The 22,198-nt window shown below is 39.8% G+C and overlaps 1 protein-coding gene across 1 annotated transcript in view; it reads right to left on the bottom strand.

The window, feature by feature from the left end:
- The window catches only part of CNBD1 (cyclic nucleotide binding domain containing 1), a 246,100-nt gene that overhangs the window by 205,370 nt on the left and 18,532 nt on the right, over window positions 1–22,198 (bottom strand). Inside the window, exon 3 of the mRNA XM_042464454.1 lies at window positions 4,259–4,322. Within this exon, the coding sequence (XP_042320388.1) occupies window positions 4,259–4,322 (64 nt within the window). The remainder of the gene's footprint in view (window positions 1–4,258; window positions 4,323–22,198) is intronic.

The raw sequence follows: 22,198 nt of genomic DNA, 5'->3' as shown, positions 1-22,198 counted from the left end.
ACCCTTTGGGTTCGGCCGGTCAACCAATTACAGATCCATTTAACAGTTCCTTTGTCTAGCCCACATTTTACAAGCTTGTTTGCAAGAATGTCATGGGAAACCTTATTTATTTCAAGGGGCTCCCTCCTGTCTGAAAGGGCATTAACCCTTTGTTAGCCATTAGTATGTTTTAGTTACTTGTGTTTGTGTGGCAGAAAACATTTTTGAAGATAATCATTTGTGGAGTGACAGATATGAAACAATGTGAAGAGAAGTTGCAAAAAGGGGTACAAATAGGTGGAAGAAAATCTGGAAAAGTGCATGGGAAACACATCAAGGACGTGGCTTTTATGGCTTATACCATACAAAACAGAAAGAATATATAGCTTTATTTAATTTCAGAAATATAGTAGCCTCAGAAACAGGCTGGACTTTATGAATTACAATAAGGGGTCTTGTTTGTTAATTTCTTTGGTTAGTGTGGATTTTTGGTTTATTAAACACGACAATATCTTCTTCATAGATTATATTTTAACTTTTCTTAGGACCTGAAAGGAATGTAAATCTCTGCCTTCTATATTAGAAAAGGCAGCAGGTGCAGTCTGATATGCATTTAGCCAATTTCTCCATCATCTAAATATACCCCAACTGGATTTTTTCCCCTTTAATTATGTTCTGTCTTGAAGAAAATTGCTCTTAAGTATGCAGAAATGCATTTTTGAAATGTCCTGAATTTAAAGGTTATGCCATCAATAAATTATTCAGATTCACATCTTTCAGCTCAAAATTTTATTCAGCCCACTTCACTGTGAATTTTAAACTTCATCTCAAAGCTCCATGGACACTTGGACAGAAATATACTCTACGGATAAGTCCTTGTAGCTCCATCAAGACAATTATTTATTAAATAGCGGATTCAAAAGAGAAATCAAATTCACTGCTAGAAGAATTCCTGAGGCACACATGGATGGAAACATCTATCAGAACTGATTTTCATGTACGTATGTAGCTGATGGTACAAAATCCAGATATGAATCCAGATCCACATCACAATGCTCATTGAAGTGTCTGCATCCCATATTTTGGTGTGTAAATTTACAGCGCATTATAAATAAAGGATGATGATGATGATGATGATGATGATGATGATAATAATAATAATAATAATAATAATAATAATAATAATAATAATAGACAGGGATAAAACTTCCGTTCCTGGCCTAGGAGGCATTCAATGTGATTTCAAATTAATTGTGCTAGTATACATATTGTAGACATTCTCTTTTAAATATATATACTATAGAGCTTCTCTTTGAAAATTAGTATTCACTGATTAACAACTTTTCATGTGTGCCTGTGTGTTTGTGAGGTGGATTGTATAATATATTATAGTACATTCATGTACCCAGTGGTAACTGGTGGTTCACATGTCAGTGGGAGAGTGAATCCATTCCCCCATTTTAATCTAAACCTTAAAAGATCAATCCAATGTCCCTATTCTGGGCATAGGGCACTTCACGATGGATAGTTTTTTAAAAGTTTGGACTTAGAAAAAAAAAATCTTGACTGTATCTAGAGTGGATGCAGGGCTCACTGACATGGAAGCGATCAGCCACTACTGCTTACATACATTTCTCATCCCTCTGTCTTTGGCAGAGAAAAAGAAAAAGAAAACAAAAGAAGAAGAAATGCAAGTGCCAAGACATTTTTGACTATTGTATACCCATCCTCCCTGAACTGGTACTTAGTTTCTATTCATCTTTACATTCTCAGTAAAACTTTGAAAATCAATTCAACAATTAGTCTCATTTGCATTGGAACATGAAGAGGATGAATACTTCTGTTAATCAAGATCTCTCAACGCTATTTATTAGCATCTCTCCCACTACTGCAGTTGAAGAAAAACTAGTGCCTTGGGCTTTAGAAAATTCAAGCAAACTGTCAAAATTCCCTACTTGCAGCCTAAGGGCAAACTTGTGTTAGAACAAAGCAACAGGCTGTGTCCTTTTTAAAGTGGTACATTGTTCCAGTCTTGTTCTGCCTGCCTTGATTGATCTACCTGAAAATATTCAAGCCTTCTCATTCCTGGTTGCATTCCTCAAGGATCTATGCAGCCAGCTCATCAGAAAGTGCTTAAAGTCTCTCCCATTCCTACCTTAGAGGTTGCTTTTAGCAAATGATGTAGCTAGCTTATTGAGTTTCTTCATTCTTTCAAGCCATTTCAAGAGAACAGTGTCACATTTCTGTCTTTGATCAGTCCAAAACACTAGTCTTCATGTTATCACTTTGGTTAAATTGATTGTCATCATTTTTTTAAAATAAATAAATAAATAAATAATGCCTTGAAATGTACCTTTTAGACTAAGGATAGGCTAGATGTGATAGCAGAGATCTCTTTTAGGAAATACCAGCCATATAAGCCTCTTATTTGCATCAGGATCAAAGCAATGAAGAAACAAAGATTTAACCTTCTTTTCTGGTACTGTTTCCCAAATGAGCCTTGCTTCTCAAGTTTCTTCTTCTACTTTTTGTTGAAACAAACATGCATACATGATGCATAAGTAAGGTCCCCTTAATAGTTTAAACAATAGCATAAATGATGTTTTTCATAAGAATAATAACATTGTGAGAGAAATGGGAGCAAACCTCCCACAATACAAGGATCTTGCATGCATCTGGGGAATACTTCTGTTATGGGGAAGTAGACTCAAGTCTATGAAAGTTCATGCCCCCAACTTTTTTTCTTTCACATAGGCGGGTTACAGACCGCTGCCGCCGCTTGCTCCGCAAGGGAGCCGTAGCAGCCACACCGCGCAGAGCAAAAAAGGAGCTCCAAAATGGAGCTCCTTCTTGCGGCGCATCTATGACGTCGTGCGGCGCCGCTGGCGCATTCGCGACATCATAGGCGCCGCGACACGTCTGGACGCTATGCGTCCGATACGTAAACATGGCGGCCCCCATGTGGAAGGGGCGCTGCCATGTTGTACGTATGGAATACGTACTAGGGTTAGGGGGGTGCAGAAGCACCGCCCCTTTCTAACCCTAATACGTATTCCATACGTACTTTTTGGCGGTCTGTAACCCACCTTAGTCTCAAAGGTGCTACAAGAACAAGATCCCTTTGCATAATGAGTTTCCAGGCTAACATGGCTATGTCTTTAAATTCACTTACAATACATGGATGCTGATCTGACTCACACCTCTCTGTGGTATCTGTTTTTTACAACTGAAAGAAACAAGAGATCTTTGTATGGAGCACCATCTCATCTACTGGAACCTTGGCAATGTGACTTGGACGGTTGGAAAAAAAAGTGCTTAATTCATTAGTAGGAAACTTGTGGACCTCTACAAGTAGCTGGACTATAACTCTCATGAACCCTTTATTTGCTTTGCTGGCTCATTCTAATCGGATTTTCAGTCCAGCAACATCTGGAGAGCCATGAGTGCCCTATCTTGAAAGACAGTGCTGTATCTTGGACATGCACAACGTGTTAAGCACCAGGAATCAGCAATGTGTGGAAAACTCATGTCCTATAGTCTATGTTGTTGTTGATGTTTCCTGCCTGGGATTTCATAAAGCACAGGAGAAGATTATCTAGCAGCTGATAGGCTACAGTGTGTAGTTTCTTAACTATACACTGGTCCCCCGGGTTACGAAATACCCAGGTTACGAAATTTTCGGGATACGAATAAATCCCATAGGGATTTATTGTTTCGGCTTACGAAGGTTTTTTCGGGTTACGAAAAAACCTCTGCGCTGTTTCAAATGGAGCCGCGGCGCAGCCGCGGCTTTTTCCCCATTAGCGCCTATGGGCTATTCGGCTTACGAAGTATCCCGGGTTACGAAAGCGGCGGCGGAACGAATTAATTTCGTAACCCGGGGTACCAGTGTACACATTTTAGTGGATCACACATTGCACAGATTGCTCTCAGCTTTCCTCAACCTGATGATCTCTAGATGTTTTGGCCCACAGCTCTCAGCATTCCTAACCATTAGTCATGCTAGCATTAAGCACTGAAATGTATCTACAGGATACCAGACTTGGAAAGGCTATTGCAACCAAACCCTCCTCCCCCATCCCCATTTCCCAATAATTCTACTTGGATTTTTTTTAAAAAAAGAAATATTATACAGTAATGTATACTTATGTCTATCTGTCTCTCTTTCTGTTTTTATGTAATCCAGAATATCAATTTATAAAGTTTTGTTTCTACACAACCTTTGAAAAATCAAACTACCATTTAATATCTACTTCACAAACCAGTTAGGATAACTTACCTGTCTTCAAGCCCACTGATGTTCAATAATACATCTAACTTGCCATAGTTTATCTTTCGAACACCTACAAAGTAATGGGAAATATTCAATTGTTTGTTTAGTGTGTTACTTATGCTTTTATATATTACATTTCCAAAATAGATTGGAAAATCTATCAAAAGATAAAACAAACTATAAATTATGGCAAAAAACACAGAAACCAAGATTAAACATATTTTCTGAAAGCCTAAAAAGGAGATCAATTTTTGAAGTTCTTCATGGAGGCGTTTAAAGAGTTTATATCACATTTCCAGATCTACATTATCCAATTCTACGGTTGTGAAGACATCCTACTGTAAGAAGTTCTGGTCAGATTCATAGACTGACATCCTGCTCATTAGTCCCAACTATAGCAAACTCATTCATTCCATTATTGAATGGTCAGCCAACAGATAAAGCTAATAGATTCGACTCTCGTCAGGTCTGGTAACAGAATTAGTCTCCAGATTCATATATGTCAATTTGATTATTTCACAACCTACCATAGTTTATGTTTACCCTGTGAAAAGAACCCTTTTATTAGATTTGTACAAATGTAGGTAGATTTGTACAAATATACAAATTTGTAGAGACCTCAGGCAGATGTCTTCCTATGCCACACAGGTCAAATTCATAATACATCCTTCACACTTTATGGCATATCCCTGAGTCTGTCTAAATTCAGCTTGCATCAGTAGAATTCACTAGCATGGAGCTTTCCGAGAATTAGACAAGTAATAGTTGATTATTGAAGCTGAAAGAAAAGAAAATAGAACTTGCCAAAAAAAAAAAAAAACCCCAAAAAACAGCAAAGCAACTAGACATGGTAGTGGAGGAGAAAAGAACAGTCACTAGCAGCTTTGACAGACTGATGATAAAGGCTGGTATTGAGGCTGAGTGGGTGCGTGGCATCTCGATGACACATGTCCCAACGCTGCCTTCATGCCAGCTTGACACTGTGTGCCCCACCGCATGGCAAGTGGTGTCATGACGCTCCTCTGGTGCTGCATCCAGATGATGCAATGTCAAAGGAGCACTAAAAAGCCATGGCACCAGGGGCTATGGCACCCTTTCTATGTCACAAGGAGGAGCCGTTTTTGCAGCTCCTTTTTGTGCCACGAAAAGGCCAGATCAGGGCCGTGTCATGTAATAATAATAATAATAATAATAATAATAATAAATTTTATTTTTATCCCGCTTTTCCACGATGATCAAAGCGGCTTACAGATGTAGTTGCCACAGCCCCAATCTGGTGCTGAAAGTGGTGGTCTGTTCAGCCCCTAAGACGTTAAAAACGCAGACAAGCAGCATTAAAATTAGATGCTGAAAATGTTTATTTGGTTCTTCCAAAAATATGTTCTAGGGGCCCTTGCATACTTCACAATTACAGCAGTTTGATTCCACTTTAACTATCTACAGTTTAGGGAGAAGTGTTTTGAATGCTTAGCCCATGAGTTGCAGTGATCGCGCAAATAACCTATTCCATGATTCCATAGGATACAATCAAGGTGGAAAAGTTAGGTTTCCTAACTTGTCATTACCTACGACAGAGGGGTGAAGCAGACAGCCATGAAGGAGGCATGTCTGGATGCTCCAGATGCAATCAGGCTGAGACCACAGCGATCGCACAGCCCACTCCCAAAGTGGGCCACCACTGCAGTCCCAAGCTGTGCTGACCAAGAGTCAATCCAAATTGACTCTCTTTTGGGCCAGCTGTTAGCCCTCTTGTGTGGCCTTGGCATGGCTTCCAGCCACTTTGGGGGGGGGGGGTCAGACAAACACCATGCCCCCAAAGTGGCTAGAAGCTGATTTATTTGGCCCATGCTTTTCAGGCCAGAGTTTCAGGTACAAGAACGATATTGGTTTCTGGCTCACTGCCATCTTGGTCAAAAGAGAAAGATGTCAAAAGTGACAGGGTGGAATCTCTGTGTAACCCTACGTACTTTACAGTTGCTGAGATCACAAGGGCTGGTTGCTTTGTTACACTGATCACCAATGCCCATGCATTGCAATACAGTATATGACTGAGCAAAGGGAAAGCTTAAGAAATATTGTGAAATATGGTTATTATTATTTATTATTATTAAACTTTATTTCTAAAGCGCTGTAATTATACACAGCGCTGTACAAAGTTGGTAAACTTAAAGAGTATATAAAAGCCTGCCCAAGGCGTACACTCTAAGATGGTAACAATTAAAAAGAGGAATAGATAAAATTACCATATAGAAAAGAAAGAACAAATTAAAAACATCAAATATAAAAACAAATCACATCACATCAAATATTATCAGACAGCCAGATGACAATCACAAATTCCCTGAGAACGCTTCCCTAAACAATATGGTTTTCAGCTCAGCCTTAAAGCTGGTTAGGGAAGTGATGAGCCATGCATGCAGAGGAAGAAGGTTCCAGGAATGAGGGGCAGCGAGAGAGAAGGGACGGATCCGGGACGGGGCAGAGAAGATCCTGGGTTGAGAGAGGAGACTTTGGCTACCAGAGCGGAGAGTGCGAGTAGGGATATAGGGAGAGAGAAGATCGGTTAAATAAAGAGGGGCCAGCCCATGCAGGGCTTTAAAGGTGAGTAGCAAAAGTTTGTACCTGATGTGGAAAGGAAAAGCGAGCCAGTGAAGGGAGGACAACAGAGGGGAGACATGATCATAACGGTTAGGGGGCATTCAGAAAACTCTATATTATCTAACCCTACCAATTGCTACAATAGTAGAACGTAGGCAGGGGCATAAAAAGAATGCTTGATTGCAGGAGTGCTTCCAACAGTTTTCAGTGTTGACAAAATGTGCTATTTGCAAATAAAAGCTTTGCACATGGGTGAACAAAAAAGTAGTTTGGAAACAGTACAGCCCATCCTTCAGTGTTACACTCAATTTGCAAAGATCCATTTGGAATCCTCTGCACTGTGAACAGAACATTATTTTGTGCTATGGGACTTGAGAACTAGCAAATGAATTCTGCTGAGACCAGAACTGGGAGGAAAAGAAACTGCAACACACTGAAAGAAAAGTTTTCAAATGTATAGAGGACTAATTCAGCACAGATGTTTATTTGCCTCAGGTGCTCTAGGCATATGGCATGCTTCTAATGAAGCAAAGCTACTACTATAGGCTTTGGATTTTTGCAACTCTTTGCTCAACAAATCATTGTTGAAAATAACTAGATGAATGACATAGGATTGCCACAGTTGTGTGTCATTCAAAATGCAAATGCACAAATATTTTGGTAGTAAAAGGAAATGCTATTTTAAAAAACCCTCACACATGCACACACTTTTTAAAGGATTTTTATTTGGTACCCTCCATTATTTGAATCTTAATGCTATTGAACTAACATTGCCTGCTCATGTTCACAGTTCATTGCCAGGCACAAATTAAATTCATTTTAATTCTTGTAAATTAGTTTTATTTTCTAATCCTTCTTAGCAGCTCCATTTGACAGATGGAAAATTATCAGCATTTGAGCTGAGATTTTTATGTTTTCATAGTGCTTTCTGAACACTGAATGTATTTGATAATTGTTCAACTCACTCTTGACAAAACTGTAGTTCTTTTCTGAGCCTACTGGGTCTACTTAAGATTATAAAGGAAAGATTAGTACTTCTGATGTTTGCCAGCTGACAACATTAGGGCTAAATTCTGAGTGGTTCAGAGGGCCTATAAATTATCCACAACACCCTTTACAGTAATGCACCACAGTGAATTTTTCCCAGGTCTTGAGCAAATGGATATTTTCCATGCAAAAAGTACAATCTCATATATAAAATACATTTAAAAGATGAGTGGAAAATTAAAAACCTTAGCAAGACTTTTCCCTCCATCAACTCCAAATCTATATCTTTCCTGGCCATCATAACTCAGAGGCTATGGGAATTGGAGCTGAGAACAAAGATAGGTACCAATGGAATGGAGAAAGGGGGTCACTGGAGCCAGGATTGGGCTCAAGGAGCAGTCAGGGGATGATGGGATGGGTGGCAGAGAGGACAAGATGGCATGAAGGAGAAGGCGGGGGATGAAGGAGCGGGACGCAGGGGGCCAAGGGGGGGTGACATCAGAGTGATCTTCCACACCAGACCAATTTGAAGTGAAATTGAAGTGAATTCACTTCTTTTCTGATTTTACCAAAATGAGAGGTCACTTTGGAATCACTGCGGAAGCACCATGGAAGGAGCTCCTATAGAAAGGAATAACGTCTGATAACACATTCACATTATGACGTGAATCTGCATCATTGGACCCGCAGTCACCCCAGATCTGAGCTGCAAAATCTCCAAAAAGCTCCATGTGATAAACACCATAGTCTTTTTTCTTGAATCTTTAAGGTGAATTGCTAAACATGTTTTATAAAGGCCAAGTGTGGCTATTTTATCCAGCTTCAGATAATTCTGATTAGATTCCAAGTTCTAATCATTACACTGTTTTTTCATTTAGATTCCTTGATCTTCCTCTGATTTCTGGTTCATTCTGCCTTCATCTCAGAGAACTGATTTTCTGTTTATCTGCTATGATTTAAATACGTCTTTAAATTAATTTCACACATGAATAGCCTCAGGTCATCTCTGATTCAGCTCACTAGGTCACTGGGGCAAATAGAAAACTTCATTTTCAGTTATCAGAAGTGTGCTGCCATATTTTACTAGTGACTGGGAATATTTCTCTTATAGGGCTACTTGAAACAGGAAGTGCTTATGGAAAACATGCAGCTATGCATTCAAACACCAAAGCTCATTCAAAATATGTGTTGCCAGCTTTTGCACATTACTCTCAGCTTCACTCTTGCTCACAGCCTCTAAAAACAGTGATGCCCAAAATACTGATTAGCTAAGGTTACCTGACCTAGAATTTCATCTTTATTCACAACTGATTTGCTAGTTTCAGCTAGAGATGTGAAATATGCCATTTATATGCTTGGAGGTTATGTACATCCAAAAAGTGTTTGACAAAGGCACTTGCTAAACTTTTCTATTTTAAAAAACACCACTTTCTCTAAATCGTAGGATCATAGAATTGGAAGAGACCTCAAGGGCCATCTTGTCCAACCCCTTGCCATGCAGGATGACACAAGCCCAAAACAGATGGGCCACATAAAGCAGCTTCCAGTCACTTTGGGGGCATGGCATTTAGATGACACAGACCCCCAAAGTGGCCAAAAGCCATGTCGAGGCCATGCCATCCAGCAAGAGCCAGGTCTTTTAGGAGTAGATTTAATCCACTCCTGGCAGTTGCTAGCTTGGGACCACAGCAGTGGCCTACTTAGGGAGTGGGCTGTGCACTCATCATGATCCCAGCCCAATTGGGGCCAGAGAGGCCAGAGGCCACTCATTCCAGGCTGTCTACTTCAGCCCACAATCAAAGCACTCTTGACATGGCCATCCAGCCTGTTTAAAAATCTCCAAAAAAGGAGACCCCACCATAATCTAAGGCAGCATATTACAGTGTAGAACAGCTCTTACCATCAGAAAGTTCTTAATGTCGAGGTGGTACAGTGGTGCCTCGGGTTACGAAATTAATTCGTTCCGCGGCCGCTTTCGTAACCCGAAAAGCCTTCGTAAGCCGAATTGCCATAGGCGCTAATGGGGAAAAGCCGCGATTCCGTGCGAAAAAGCCGAAAAAAGCACCAAAAGTTTTTTCGTAACCCGAAAAAACATTCGTAACCCGGAACAATGATTCCCTATGGGATTTTTTCGTATCCCGAAAATTTCGTAACCTGGGTATTTCGTATCCCGAGGTACCACTGTATTTCTTTTCCTGTAGTTCGAATCCATTGCTCCCTGTCCTATTCTCTGGAGCAGCAGAAAACAAGCTTGCTCCACCCTCAGTATGACATCCTTTCAAATAGTTAAACATGGCTATCATGTCACTCCTTAACCTTTTCTTCTCCAGGTTAAGCATGCCCAGCTCCCTAAGCTTTCTGACTTATAGCAACCCTAAGGCAAACCTATCATGGGGCTTACCATGCCATCGTATTTCTCATTTCTATGTATGGTTGTGAAAACTGTATAGCAAAGAAAGCTGATGGAGGAGAAATCAATTCCTTTGAGATGTGGTGCTAGAGAAGGTTTCTGAGAATTCTGTGGACTGCTAAAAAGACTAATGGATGGGTATCCTAGAGCAGATCAGGCTCAAACTCTCCCTGGAAGCCAAGATGACTAAACTGAAGTTGCATTTGGGCCATATAATTAGAAGAAAGGACTAGCTAGAAAAGACTACAATGCTTGGCAAAGTGGAGGACAGTAGGGGAATAAAAAAGAAAACTGCATTCCAGGTGGATAGACTCAATCAGAGAAGCCTTGACCATAAGTCTACAGGAGCTGAACAGGGTCTTTGGAGTGACTTGGAGGTCTTTCATAGACAGTGTCACCATGAGTCAAAGTCGATTTGAAGGCAATTAACAACAACAACAAATAATTTCCCTTGATTTGGATAATATAGTTCTGCTATGCAGTTTAGGATTGTATTTGCTTTTTAGATTTGGCGTTTAGGGTTAATTGTTTTTTGTCACTTCATCATACTGTTGATACATGTTTACCTTGTGGTCTTCTGTGACCCCAGATCCTTTTCATGTATACTGGTGTCCCCCATTGTCACCCATCCTGTATTTGTGCAACTCATTTTTCCTATCTAAATATAGTACAGGTAGAGTTTCCCTTTTCCAAATGCCTGAGTTGGATTTTGGATTTTTTTTAATGGAATACCTTTATTTGCATATGCATACATTGAGATAGCTTAGAGATGGGACACAAGTCTAAACACAAATTTCATTTATGTTTGATATACAACTTATACGCATAGTCTGAAGGTAATTTCATAGTTTTTAGTAATTTTGTGCATAAAACAATGTTTGTGTACATTGAGCCATCAGAAATCAAAAGTGTCATAATCTCAGCCACCCATTAAAAAGATTCAGTATTTGTAGTATTTGGGACTTTAGAGTTTCAGATAAGAGGGAGACTCAACCTGTACTTTGCATTTGAAAATAATTTGGTTAATCTTGTCTGAGCTGTATGTGCTGCACTTTATTCTTGTACTTTATTCTTTAGTAGATATTTCTGTGTTGTTTACACATTTCCATGAATCATTATGCACACATATAGCATATATAAATAAAAATACAACTAAATGAAATCTGTTAAAATAGTCACAGCAACGTAGTAGCAATTCATACTATATGTAGTGTAAAAATATGCTGCAACAGAAACCACTGATAGAATGCTGTTGTTGGATCCAGACCATGAATAACAACATGGATAACAACATAATCCTCCATGCAGTTGGAGACACACATGAGACCATATGGTTGGAGCTATTCTGTATGGAGGCCATTAGTCTACAACAGTGAACAGCTATACTAACCTTTGGCACATAACTAGATTCTTCCAGTTTGGTTTCACTGGGCACCCTTTTTACAAGACTTTCATCCATGTAACATTTTACTTTTGGTATATTTTTGTTTCAGTCTGATTCTATGCAAGCATGTTATGTCCTGATAAACCAAAATCCCTTCTGAAGACCTATTGTTTCAACTCTGTTCCCTTTTTCTGCAATTAAAGGTGGGGAGATAGACAAGTATTAATTTTTTTATCAGCCTAACCTGAATGTTAAAAATAATTTCAGTTTGCTCTAGCTCAGACTTGCACAATTGGTGACCACCAACTTTGTTTCAGTACAAGGAAGTCAGTTTCATGCAAGGAAGTCAGTTTCAAGGAATAGACTTTGAAAAATGAGGAGAAGCATCAAATTGTTGAGGAAGAGAACTTTGTGTGGCACACAGCCTGCTCTGTGCCCAGTAGATAGGCTGCTACCTCAACAGTGAATAATGTTGTCCTACTACCAGGGCTGAAGTCAAATTCAACTGTAAGTCTAGGCAGCCTTTGTACACATAAAAAAGATGCCACCTTGTTCTTTGCCTTACATAGAAAAATGTCTTGGGCCAACATTAAGTAGATTCCATTTGCATACCCTCCAACTTTTCATGGATGAAAACCAGTTCACATGTGACCAATCAACATCAGAGAGTGCTCATGATGACAAATGTTATTAATGATGAAAGAACACACAAGGTAGGAGAGGATGCAACAGTCTGCTTTTGCCTGAGCCTACTGGGAAAGGCAAGACTCTGCCCTTTATTCTCCTCTCCTCCCTGCTGTGTTACTTTAGTGCAAACTACGTTTTGCATTTATTTGGCAGCAATTAAAGTAGACTGAGTGCAAAACAGAAAAATGGGAAAAGGAGAGAAAAACTGGGACATTTTAAAATTAGCTGAAGTAATGGGACAACAAAGGATTATGCACACCAAATTGCTGATGTGCTGCCTCCTGACGATCACCCATTCCCCAGCTATGCTTCTCCCAGCGATTTTGGTACCACAGAAGCTTTCCATAGTACTAAAATCGGCCAGCAGAGTGCAGCTGATGGACAGGTGATGGTTGGGCAGAAGCACAGCAGCAATTGTGATAAAATCTTTCACCCATTCTAGCGTGATCCCGTCCCGTGCCCAGATCAAGCTGAAAAGTGCATGCAATAAACTCCTAACTCCTAAAGAAATGGATTTGCCACAGCATCTGATTTTCCTGATGCACAACCTGTATCTAGGACAAGAGCCTGCCATAGGGATGGAATAAGGAGAAACTGAATGGTTTCCAATTGACAAGCTAGTAAAGCAAGATTGCATCTTATCTCCCTATCTTGCACACTAAAGGTATAATATGTAAAGCAGGATTAGACTTGGAGAATGGGAGCATACAAATTCAAGGAAGGAATTTAATTTAAGCTATGCAGATGAAACCATATTACTAGGAGGAAATAACGAAGACCTGGAATAATTACGGAATAAAGTCAAGGGAGAAAATGCAAGGGCAGGTTACAGTTGAACATTAAGAAAACAAAAATAATGATCTCATATGATTTACATAACTTTAAAGCAGACAGTGAAGACACTGAAATAGTTCAAGATTTGTCATACCTTGGCTCAGTTATCAAAATGGAGATTGCAGTCAAGAAACCAGAAGAAGAATAGGACTTGAAGGGCATCTATGAAGGAACTAGACAGAATTCTGAAGTGTAAAGATATCTTATTGAATACTAAAGTTAGGATCATCCATGCCATTGCATTTCCAGTTCCTGTGTAAGGTTGTGGAAGTTGAACAGTGAAGAAAGATGATGGGGGGGGGGGGGGAGGAATCCAGCTCATTTCAAATGTGGTGCTGGAGTAGAGTTCTATGGATACTGTGGACTGCTTAAAAGAGAAACCAATGTTCCTGGAGCAAATCAAGCCTCAACTCTCCCTATAAGCTAAGATGACAAAACGAAAATTCATTGTGCAACAGGATCTTGTAGCAGTCTCAAGGATGCTGCATGATCCCTTTGCACACTGATTTTCCAGACTAACATGGCTGTCTTTGAATTCTAAACTAAGACTGTTGTTCTTTGGCCATGTCATGAGAAAACATGACTCACTAAAAAGACAATAATGCTTGTTAATGTAGAAGACAGTAGGAAAAGAGGAAGACTGCATTACAGATGGATAGACTTAATGAAGGAAGTATGGCCCTGAATCTGCAAGACTTGAGCAAGGCAACTGATAACCAGGTGACTTGGAGGTCTCTCTTTCATAGAGTCACCATACGTCACAGTCAACTTTATGACAATTAACAATGACAATCCTGCCCTTCATCTAAAGATCTGAAGTGAGGCATACAAGTAAAATCAATGCAAACAAGTTAAAACCATTTTTAAAAAATTAAAATAATTTAAACAGACAAAAAAGCTATTAAATATGATTAACAAGTTAACACAGGTTTAAAGGGTTAAAACAAGGATTAAAAGGCCCAAAACTTTTAATAAACAGCTATGCTTTCACCTAACCTAAACCAGCACTGGCACTAATCAGGCCTCTAAGGGAAGAGCCTTCCACAACTGGAGTGGCACAGAGAAGTCTTCTCCCATGTCCGCACACAATGCATTGACCTCACTGGTGGAACACAGAGGAGATCCCTTCTCAGCAGACCTCAGTCCTTGGGTAGACACATATAAGGAGAGATACCCCCTCAATCTTCAAGATCCCAAGCCATGTAGGGCTTTAAATGTCATCACAGGCACTTTGAATTTAGTTTGGAAGCATATTGGCAAGTGCAGCATCTATCCACTTCATTCTCCAAACTCACACCTACTATCAATAGATTCTGTGCTTACATAGGCCCGGAACAGACAAATGCATTGTGCTGGTGCCGATTTTAGGGTTAGGGACTACACACCAACCACACGGTCCCTAACCCTAGTATGTGCTGGTGGCATAGTAATGGTGGCGTCCCATACATACAGGCACCGCCATTTTGATGTAAGCGATGCGCAGCATCTGCACATCACTGCGCATCGCTTATGTAATGAGTGTGCCATTGGTTTTTCCGGGTTCTTTTTACTCTGGATGGACACCACGTGGTCTGGCAGCTGTGGTATCCCTCCGGAGGGAAAAAAAGCTGCCAGCAGGCAGCCCTTTGAAGGCAGTCTGTCCCACACCTTAGTTCTCTATTGGAAATGGAAGAGTTCAGGTAAAAACAGTAGAAGTAAAACTATCACACCTATTTCTGCATGTCCAGAGAAATATTAATTTTAAGTAACAAAAAGAATAAGTATAAGAATAGTTATAAACATACCAGTTTGCATTCCTTTTTGATCTCTAGAAATAGAAACCTGTAATACCATGCTTTTATCTGAATAAGACTGAATAGAATCATAAATAACATTCTAAGAATATTTGAATATTCTCTGATGAAGTCACAAAAAGAGGAAAAAAGCCAGAATTACCATTTGAAGTCCTGAAGACAGTTGCTGACTCTCTCATGGGTGAACTACATGCACCACAGGAGAGAGAAATTATTTCCACTTCTATTTTCTCTAAGGAGCTGCTGGGTCAACCATATTGAATGGTCTCATGCCATTTTAAGGATTGAAATAGGCATTTCCAGGCCAAAACTCTCTTTATCAGATAGGTGGACCAATTACTTCCATGTATGTGTTGACATGCACATGCACAAATGCAAAAACACAAAAGAGAAACAGACACACACACGCACAGAGAGAGAGAGAGAGAATGCAGAAAGTAGGGAAATAAATAATTTGCCAGTTGCATTGATTTGCCATTTTCGTGATCCTTAGCCTTGTCTCTGGGGGCCAAAAATATCCCCAAATGCTCTCTAATTGTCACATATTTTGGATCTTCTTGACATTTTAGGCCCAGGAGAGACTTTTAAAAAAACTTTTTAAAAATAATTATGGGAGCTAAACACATTGTGAAAATGCCATCCATACCTTCTATAGGGAGCTTGGGAGCATTTGAGGGTATATTTTTTATGGTGGGAAATGGTGAAAAAGGTGCAGCCCTCCCAGGTCTCCTGGGTAGGCTAATGCAGCACCCTAGCCTCCAACAATTGCCATCCACTGTGCTATAAGGAGATGCAAGAAACGGCAATGGTAAAGGGATATTGAAGTGTGTTGCAGTACCTACAGAGGACAAATGAGTACAGAATCTAGACTAATAAACTGAGAAGTTTATTAGATTCTGTACATTATCTTTTTTCTTCTCCAATTCACATGCAAAACTTAAACACTTTCATACAACATGATATCTAGTTCAAACTGGCTGGCTGTTCTGATGTCAGTGTAAGGCTTTTAGGAAGGTGGTCCAACCACAAATTAACCTTCTGATCTAACATCTAGAACACAGTAATTTACAATAAAGGATATTAATTTACTGGACAAAATGAACAGTTTTGGCTAAGGGGACTGTTTTATTTGTATCAGTGAACGCTACTCTGAAAAACCCAGATTCAGTTCAAGTAGGCAATGTGTAACAGATTGTTCCATTCCTTTGTGCCCCCCTTCCCATTTTGTTCCACACACACACACACACACACACACATATGGCTGAATTGTTTTAAAACAGAATTATCTCAGAAATCTTCTTCACATGGACTGTAAAGTCACAAAATTACAAATTGAGTTCTTAGATTTTTCACAAGGCTTTGTTAAACATCTGCATTTCTGACTCATGGGCAAAACAAGAAAACCCAAACCATGTACCTACCTACGTTCTTCCCTTCCTTCCTTCCTTCCTTCCTTCCTTCCTTCTCCTACAGGTGGGTTGAAAGAAAGTTTCACTGACAATAGGGATCAGAAGTTCGCAAGCAACAAGACAGATTAGAATGTGACAGAGGTTCATTCTGATGGTGTCAGTGTATCATTAATTCTTTTTGCATGGAGATCCTTGTAAAATGAATTTTAATCTGTAATATTAATATGTAGTCTGAAATATTTGGATTTATCCTTTGATAACCCAGACTAATTTTCACTATTCTACCACATGGGCCTTTGCATATAGCTGCTACTTTTGTCTTGCAGGACAATTTTTTTGAACATAGATATTTGATGAGTAGTAATACACTTTTTTATTATTATTTTTTGCTAAAATATCTTGATAAAATTCCTACACTTTGTTCTTGATACAAAAGAAACTGTTCTTACATGATTTATCCTGGTGTCCAAGAATAGCTGCTCAAACTGGAGTGGCTATAAAATCATTTGTCACTTGCCAGTTATGTGACAAGATAGATGTAATACATAGACCATCATTACAGGCTGTGCTTCTTTTAGATTCAGCTTGGGAAAAGACTGTGATTGACATTATAATGCTATTTGAAAATGTCCTCTAGTCTATCACCCAGAAAGATTACTTCAGAAAATGGTCAGATTTCAAAAAAGAAGCCATAAATATTCATCCAAATTTAGATGAGAAAAATCACATTGTTCTCATAAAAGTTCCAGACTTCTTGTTTCATCAGCCTTAATCAATACAGAGCTAGTATAGCATTTCATCTCCCTGTAGATTCAGTCAAATTTCTTTTTTATCCAATAAGTGACAGTGTAGAATTGTAGAATAATGTTTACTCCTCCCAGTTGTTTGTGGTGAAGAACCCCTTTTTGTAAATGGTATATTGTTTCAGAGCAAGCCAAAAACACTGAGATACCTAGACATGGGAGACATATTCTACTCGGGGACTGTAGCTCCAGTAAGAGGTACCTCACTTGTGGGGTTCCTCAGGGGGCTATTTTGTCCCCGATGTTATTTAACATCTATATGAAGCCGCTGGGTGAGATAATACGGAGTTATGGTGCTGGGTGTTATCAGTATGCTGATGACACCCAAATCTATTTCTCCGTATCTCGTTCGTTGGCCTCGAATTCTGATGGCATCTCTTCTCTCAATGAATGTCTTCAGGCGGTAATGGGCTGGATGAGGAAAAACAGATTGAAACTGAATCCAGACAAGACGGAGGTGCTCATGGTAGCGGCCCCGAAACCAAGAATTGGGTTGCAACATCCAGTCCTGGATGGGGTCACACTCTCCTCCAGCCACTGTGTTCGCAGTCTGGGGGTGCTCCTTGACTCGTCGCTCCTGATGACAAATCAGGTAAATGCGATGGTCAGGAGTGCCTGTTATCAGCTTCGGCTGATACGCCAGCTGCGCCCTTTTCTGGAAGTAAGGGATCTCGAGATGGTTGTGCACGCACTGGTAACCTCACGCCTTGACTTCTGTAATGCACTCTACATGGGGCTACCCCTGTGCTTGACTCGGAAATTACAGCTGGTTCAAAACATGGCAGACAGGCTTGTGTCAGGTACATCTAGGAGGGACCACATTACTCCGGTTTTGAGGTCCCTCCACTGGCTGGCTATCAGCTTCCGGGCCCAGTACAAGGTGTTGGTTATCACCTTTAAAGCCCTAAATGGCTTGGGTCCAAGCTATCTTAGGGACCGCCTCCTCCCGTACAATCCTCCCCGCGCTCTCTGGTCCTCTGGGAGGAACTTACTACAGCCTCTAAAATCTAGGCTTGCAGCAACCTCCCAGAGGGCATTCTCTGCTGTTGCCCCCAAACTCTGGAACGACCTGCCGGATGAGATCCGTCAGATAACATCATTAGACAGCTTTAAAAAAGCGGTCAAGACGGATCTCTTCCGGCAGGCCTTTCCAGATTAACCATCCCAGCCCAGGTTCCCAGGTTCCCTGATTCCCTCATTCCTCCCGTGGCCCCATCTTAGTGATGGTTGAGGATCAACAGAGGTATATCAGGGTTTTTAGTTTTAACTGCTGTTTTTATGCTTGATATTGTGTTTTTAATATGTTATACTGTTTAATACTGTCTTAAGGGGGGGAGGGATAAAGTGTTTTTAATTGTCATATTTTATATTTTACTGTTGTTAACCACCCGGATTGGTTTGCCAGAGGGCGGTATACAAATTATTATTATTATTATTATTATTATTATTATTATTATTATTTTTCAGGATGTAATTCATAGGATTTTGCTGCTATATAGTTCCTTTAATTGCTAGGGTTGCCCATTCAAATCCATGCTAGGCTCTGACATTTTTGTGCCAAAACCTGAGATTTGGGGATGGCTTTGATGGCATTAAGTACCAACTGATGTATTAAGTACCAACCAGAGTGGATCACAGCTTGTCATTCAAACACACAATACACAAAATTGATGAAAGCTAAAAAACATAAATTGACAGAGGGTTGTTGTTGTTGCTCTTGATATTTTGAGGTGGGTATGTTTTAGGGGCTGTGTCCTCTATCATTTTTGGAGATCTAGGGTAGAAATGCTCTATGGAGAAAAAAAGAACATAATACAGGAACAAGAAGAAATAAAAAGATGCTGAAGGCAATACACAGAAGAGTTATACAAAACAGATGAGAGAATGAATGACATTTGGAATGAGGTGCCATATGAAGATGAACCCCAAATTCAGTGAAGTAGAATCTGCAATAAAGGAAATGGTAAAAAAATAAATCACCAGGAACAGATGATATCCCAGTTGAACTGCTACAATTTCCACAGACAGATGCAACTGTAGTGCTATCTAAAATATGCCAACAAATATGGAAAACAAAGAGGTGGCCGACAGACTGGAAACACTCAATATATATAACCTATATAAAATAAGGAAATACAAAAGACTGCAGCACAGATTCCAACCATACATGGAGAAAAAAATTCCAGAGGTACAAGCAAGATTCAGAAAAGGAAGGGTCAGTAGGGACCACATTGCAAACATACGATGGATAATGGAGTGCATCAAAGAATTCCCAAAAAAGAATCAGAATATGTTTTACAGACTACGGCAAAGCATTTGATTGTATAGCTCATGAAAAGCTATGGGACTCACTCAAAGACATGAGGGATGACACTATATCTGATATTCCTAATGAGGAATCTGTATCAAGGACAAGAGACCACTATCAGAAAAGAATTCAGGGAAACAGAGTGGTTCCCAATAGGAAAAAGGGGTCAGGCAAGGCTGCATCCTATCACCCTACTTGTTTATATGCTGAAAACATAATAAAAGCAAAATTAGAATCAGAAAATGGAGGCGTTAAGATAGGAGGAAGGAACATTAAAAAGCTAAGATATGTGGATGACAGCATAATATTAGCTGAAGGCAATCAGGAATTGGAACAGTTAATAAGGAAGGTCAAAGATGAAAGCACAAAGGCAGGTCTGATGCTGAACATAAAGAAAACAAAAAAAAATGACCACAGAAGAAATTCACAAATTCAGTCTAGACAATGAGGAAATTGAAATAAAGAATTCCCATATCTAGGATCAAACATGTCAATATATTTTTGCCCAAGGCTGTGTAAAATATTTCAGGTGCATGCAATGGGTTAAAGAGGAAGTGCTCATTCAAAGGGAGCTGATAGAACATGAGCATGGAGATGAGTCATAGCAGTTCCAAACTGCATTATCACTGTGGCTACATAACAGGAAGCTGATGAAACACTAGCAGGGGGTTGGTTCAGAATCCTAGCTCTGTTTGTAGATGAATGCTCCAGTAGAAACAAAAAACAAACAGCTTAATTTATATACTGCTTCATACTGACATAGTCATGTCTAAGTAGTTTACAACTCTAAGCTAATTGCCTCCAACAATCTGGGTGCACATTTTAGTAACCTCGGGAGGATGCAAGCCTGGGTCAAGCTTGAGCCCCTTTGGCTAGGATTGTAGTAGTAGTATGATTTATTCGGTCATTGACCAGTATACAAAGTAACTCGATAAAATAATAATTGCAAAATACAATTATTAATAATTGTTAAAAACAGTTTCAGATACAAATTCAAGGTCATGTTACACACATATCAGTTTTCAGCAACCAACTGAGAGCGTATTTTACATACGATGTAACAAAATTTTTCTACATTGTGAACATCACTTGGTTTCTGATGGTCCAGAAGATAACGTAAATAGAAAGTATCAGTATATCCAGGGTGTTTGTTTAGAAGAGGAGTAATCAGCTGGTGGTGACTGGATTGAACTCGCAACCTTATGATTTTGAGTCAGTGGCTGCAGTAAAGGCATTTAACCACTGCACCACCAGGACTCCTCATAATGTGGTGGTGTGAATGTTGGTTCGTGGTGGAGCCTTATGCTGGTTTGTGTAAATATTGTTGTAATGTGATTGTAAATATTTGCTGCAATTAAGAATAAAACCCTCTTCGGAATAACTCCAGGAGTTGTGAACTACTTTCAGACTTGGCAGTGGTGTTTTCTTCCTGGCTGGCAGTCTTCTGCGTGTGAACTTAGTTTTTCCCCAGCACTAACAAAACATTGACCAGAATGGAGAATTCAGTCAAGAAATAAGAAGACTAGGAATGGGAAGGGCAGCTATGAAAGAACTGGAAAATATACTAAAGAGCAAAGACATGCAACTGAGCACTAAAGTCAAAATTGGGCAGGCCATTGTAGTCCCAATTAGCATGTATTGATGCTAGACCTGGACAGTAAAGGAACAGACAGAAAAAGAATGAACTCATTCAAAATGTGGTGTTGGAAAACAGTACTTAGGATACCGTGGGCAGCCAAGAAGACAAACAAATGGGTTTTTGAACAGATCAGACTACAGCTGTCCTTAGAAACTAAGATGATCACGTTGAGACTATTGTACTTTGGCCACATAATGAGAAGACATTGATCACTAGATAAAACAATAATACTAGGAAAGGCAGAGGGTAGAAGAAAAAGAGGAAAACCACAAACCAGATGGATAGGCTCAGTCAGGGGGTTTATGGGCAAGGGCTTGCAGGATCTGGGGAAGGCAGTGGAAGATTAGAGATTCTTGGAGATGTATCATCCACAAGGTTGCCATGAGTCAGAGTTGACTTGAGGGCAGCTAATAACAACAACAACAACAAAAATTGGGGGGGGGGGGGAGATTCTGTACAAAAAGCTATTTTCATGTAAGGCACTGGGGACTCTAGGAAGTCCAGGGCTAGTGGATATCACTGGTGAGGCACATGTATCTTATAGATCACACTTTGTCACCCATAAATAACAACACACAAAAAAAGACATATTATTATAGTAGCAGTCCCTCCAACTTTTCACAGATGAAAACTGGGACAGCTGGATTCAGTTTGAATACCCACAATCATTTCACAGATGAATACCAGTTCACCATGTGGACAGGCAACATCAGAGTGTGGTCATGATGATGTTTATCACACTATGCTCTTAAAGTGCTACTATTCCACTTTGACTCCTCTAGCTGCCTCCTGTTGCATTCTGGGATTGGCAGTTTTAAGGAGGGGTATTTAGAATACCTGAGAATTCTAAATACTCCTCCTTAAAACTGCCAATCCCAGAATGCAACAGGAGGCAGCTACAGGAGTCAAAGTGGAATAGTAGCACTTTAAGAGTATAGTGTGATAAACATCGACGACAAAACTTATTAATGAGTAACAATATATAAGCAGGAGAGGGTTCGGCAATTTGTTTTGCCTAAGGCTTCTGGAAAGAGCAAGATTGCCCCTCCTGCCTTCTTCCTTTGCTGAGTTGTTTGCTAACACTAGCCCCATAC

The sequence above is a fragment of the Sceloporus undulatus genome, chromosome 4 (assembly GCF_019175285.1).
Source record: "Sceloporus undulatus isolate JIND9_A2432 ecotype Alabama chromosome 4, SceUnd_v1.1, whole genome shotgun sequence".
NCBI lineage: Eukaryota > Metazoa > Chordata > Lepidosauria > Squamata > Phrynosomatidae > Sceloporus > Sceloporus undulatus.
The sequence above is the reverse complement of the archived record's forward strand: the minus strand, read 5'-3'. Positions and strand labels throughout refer to the sequence as shown.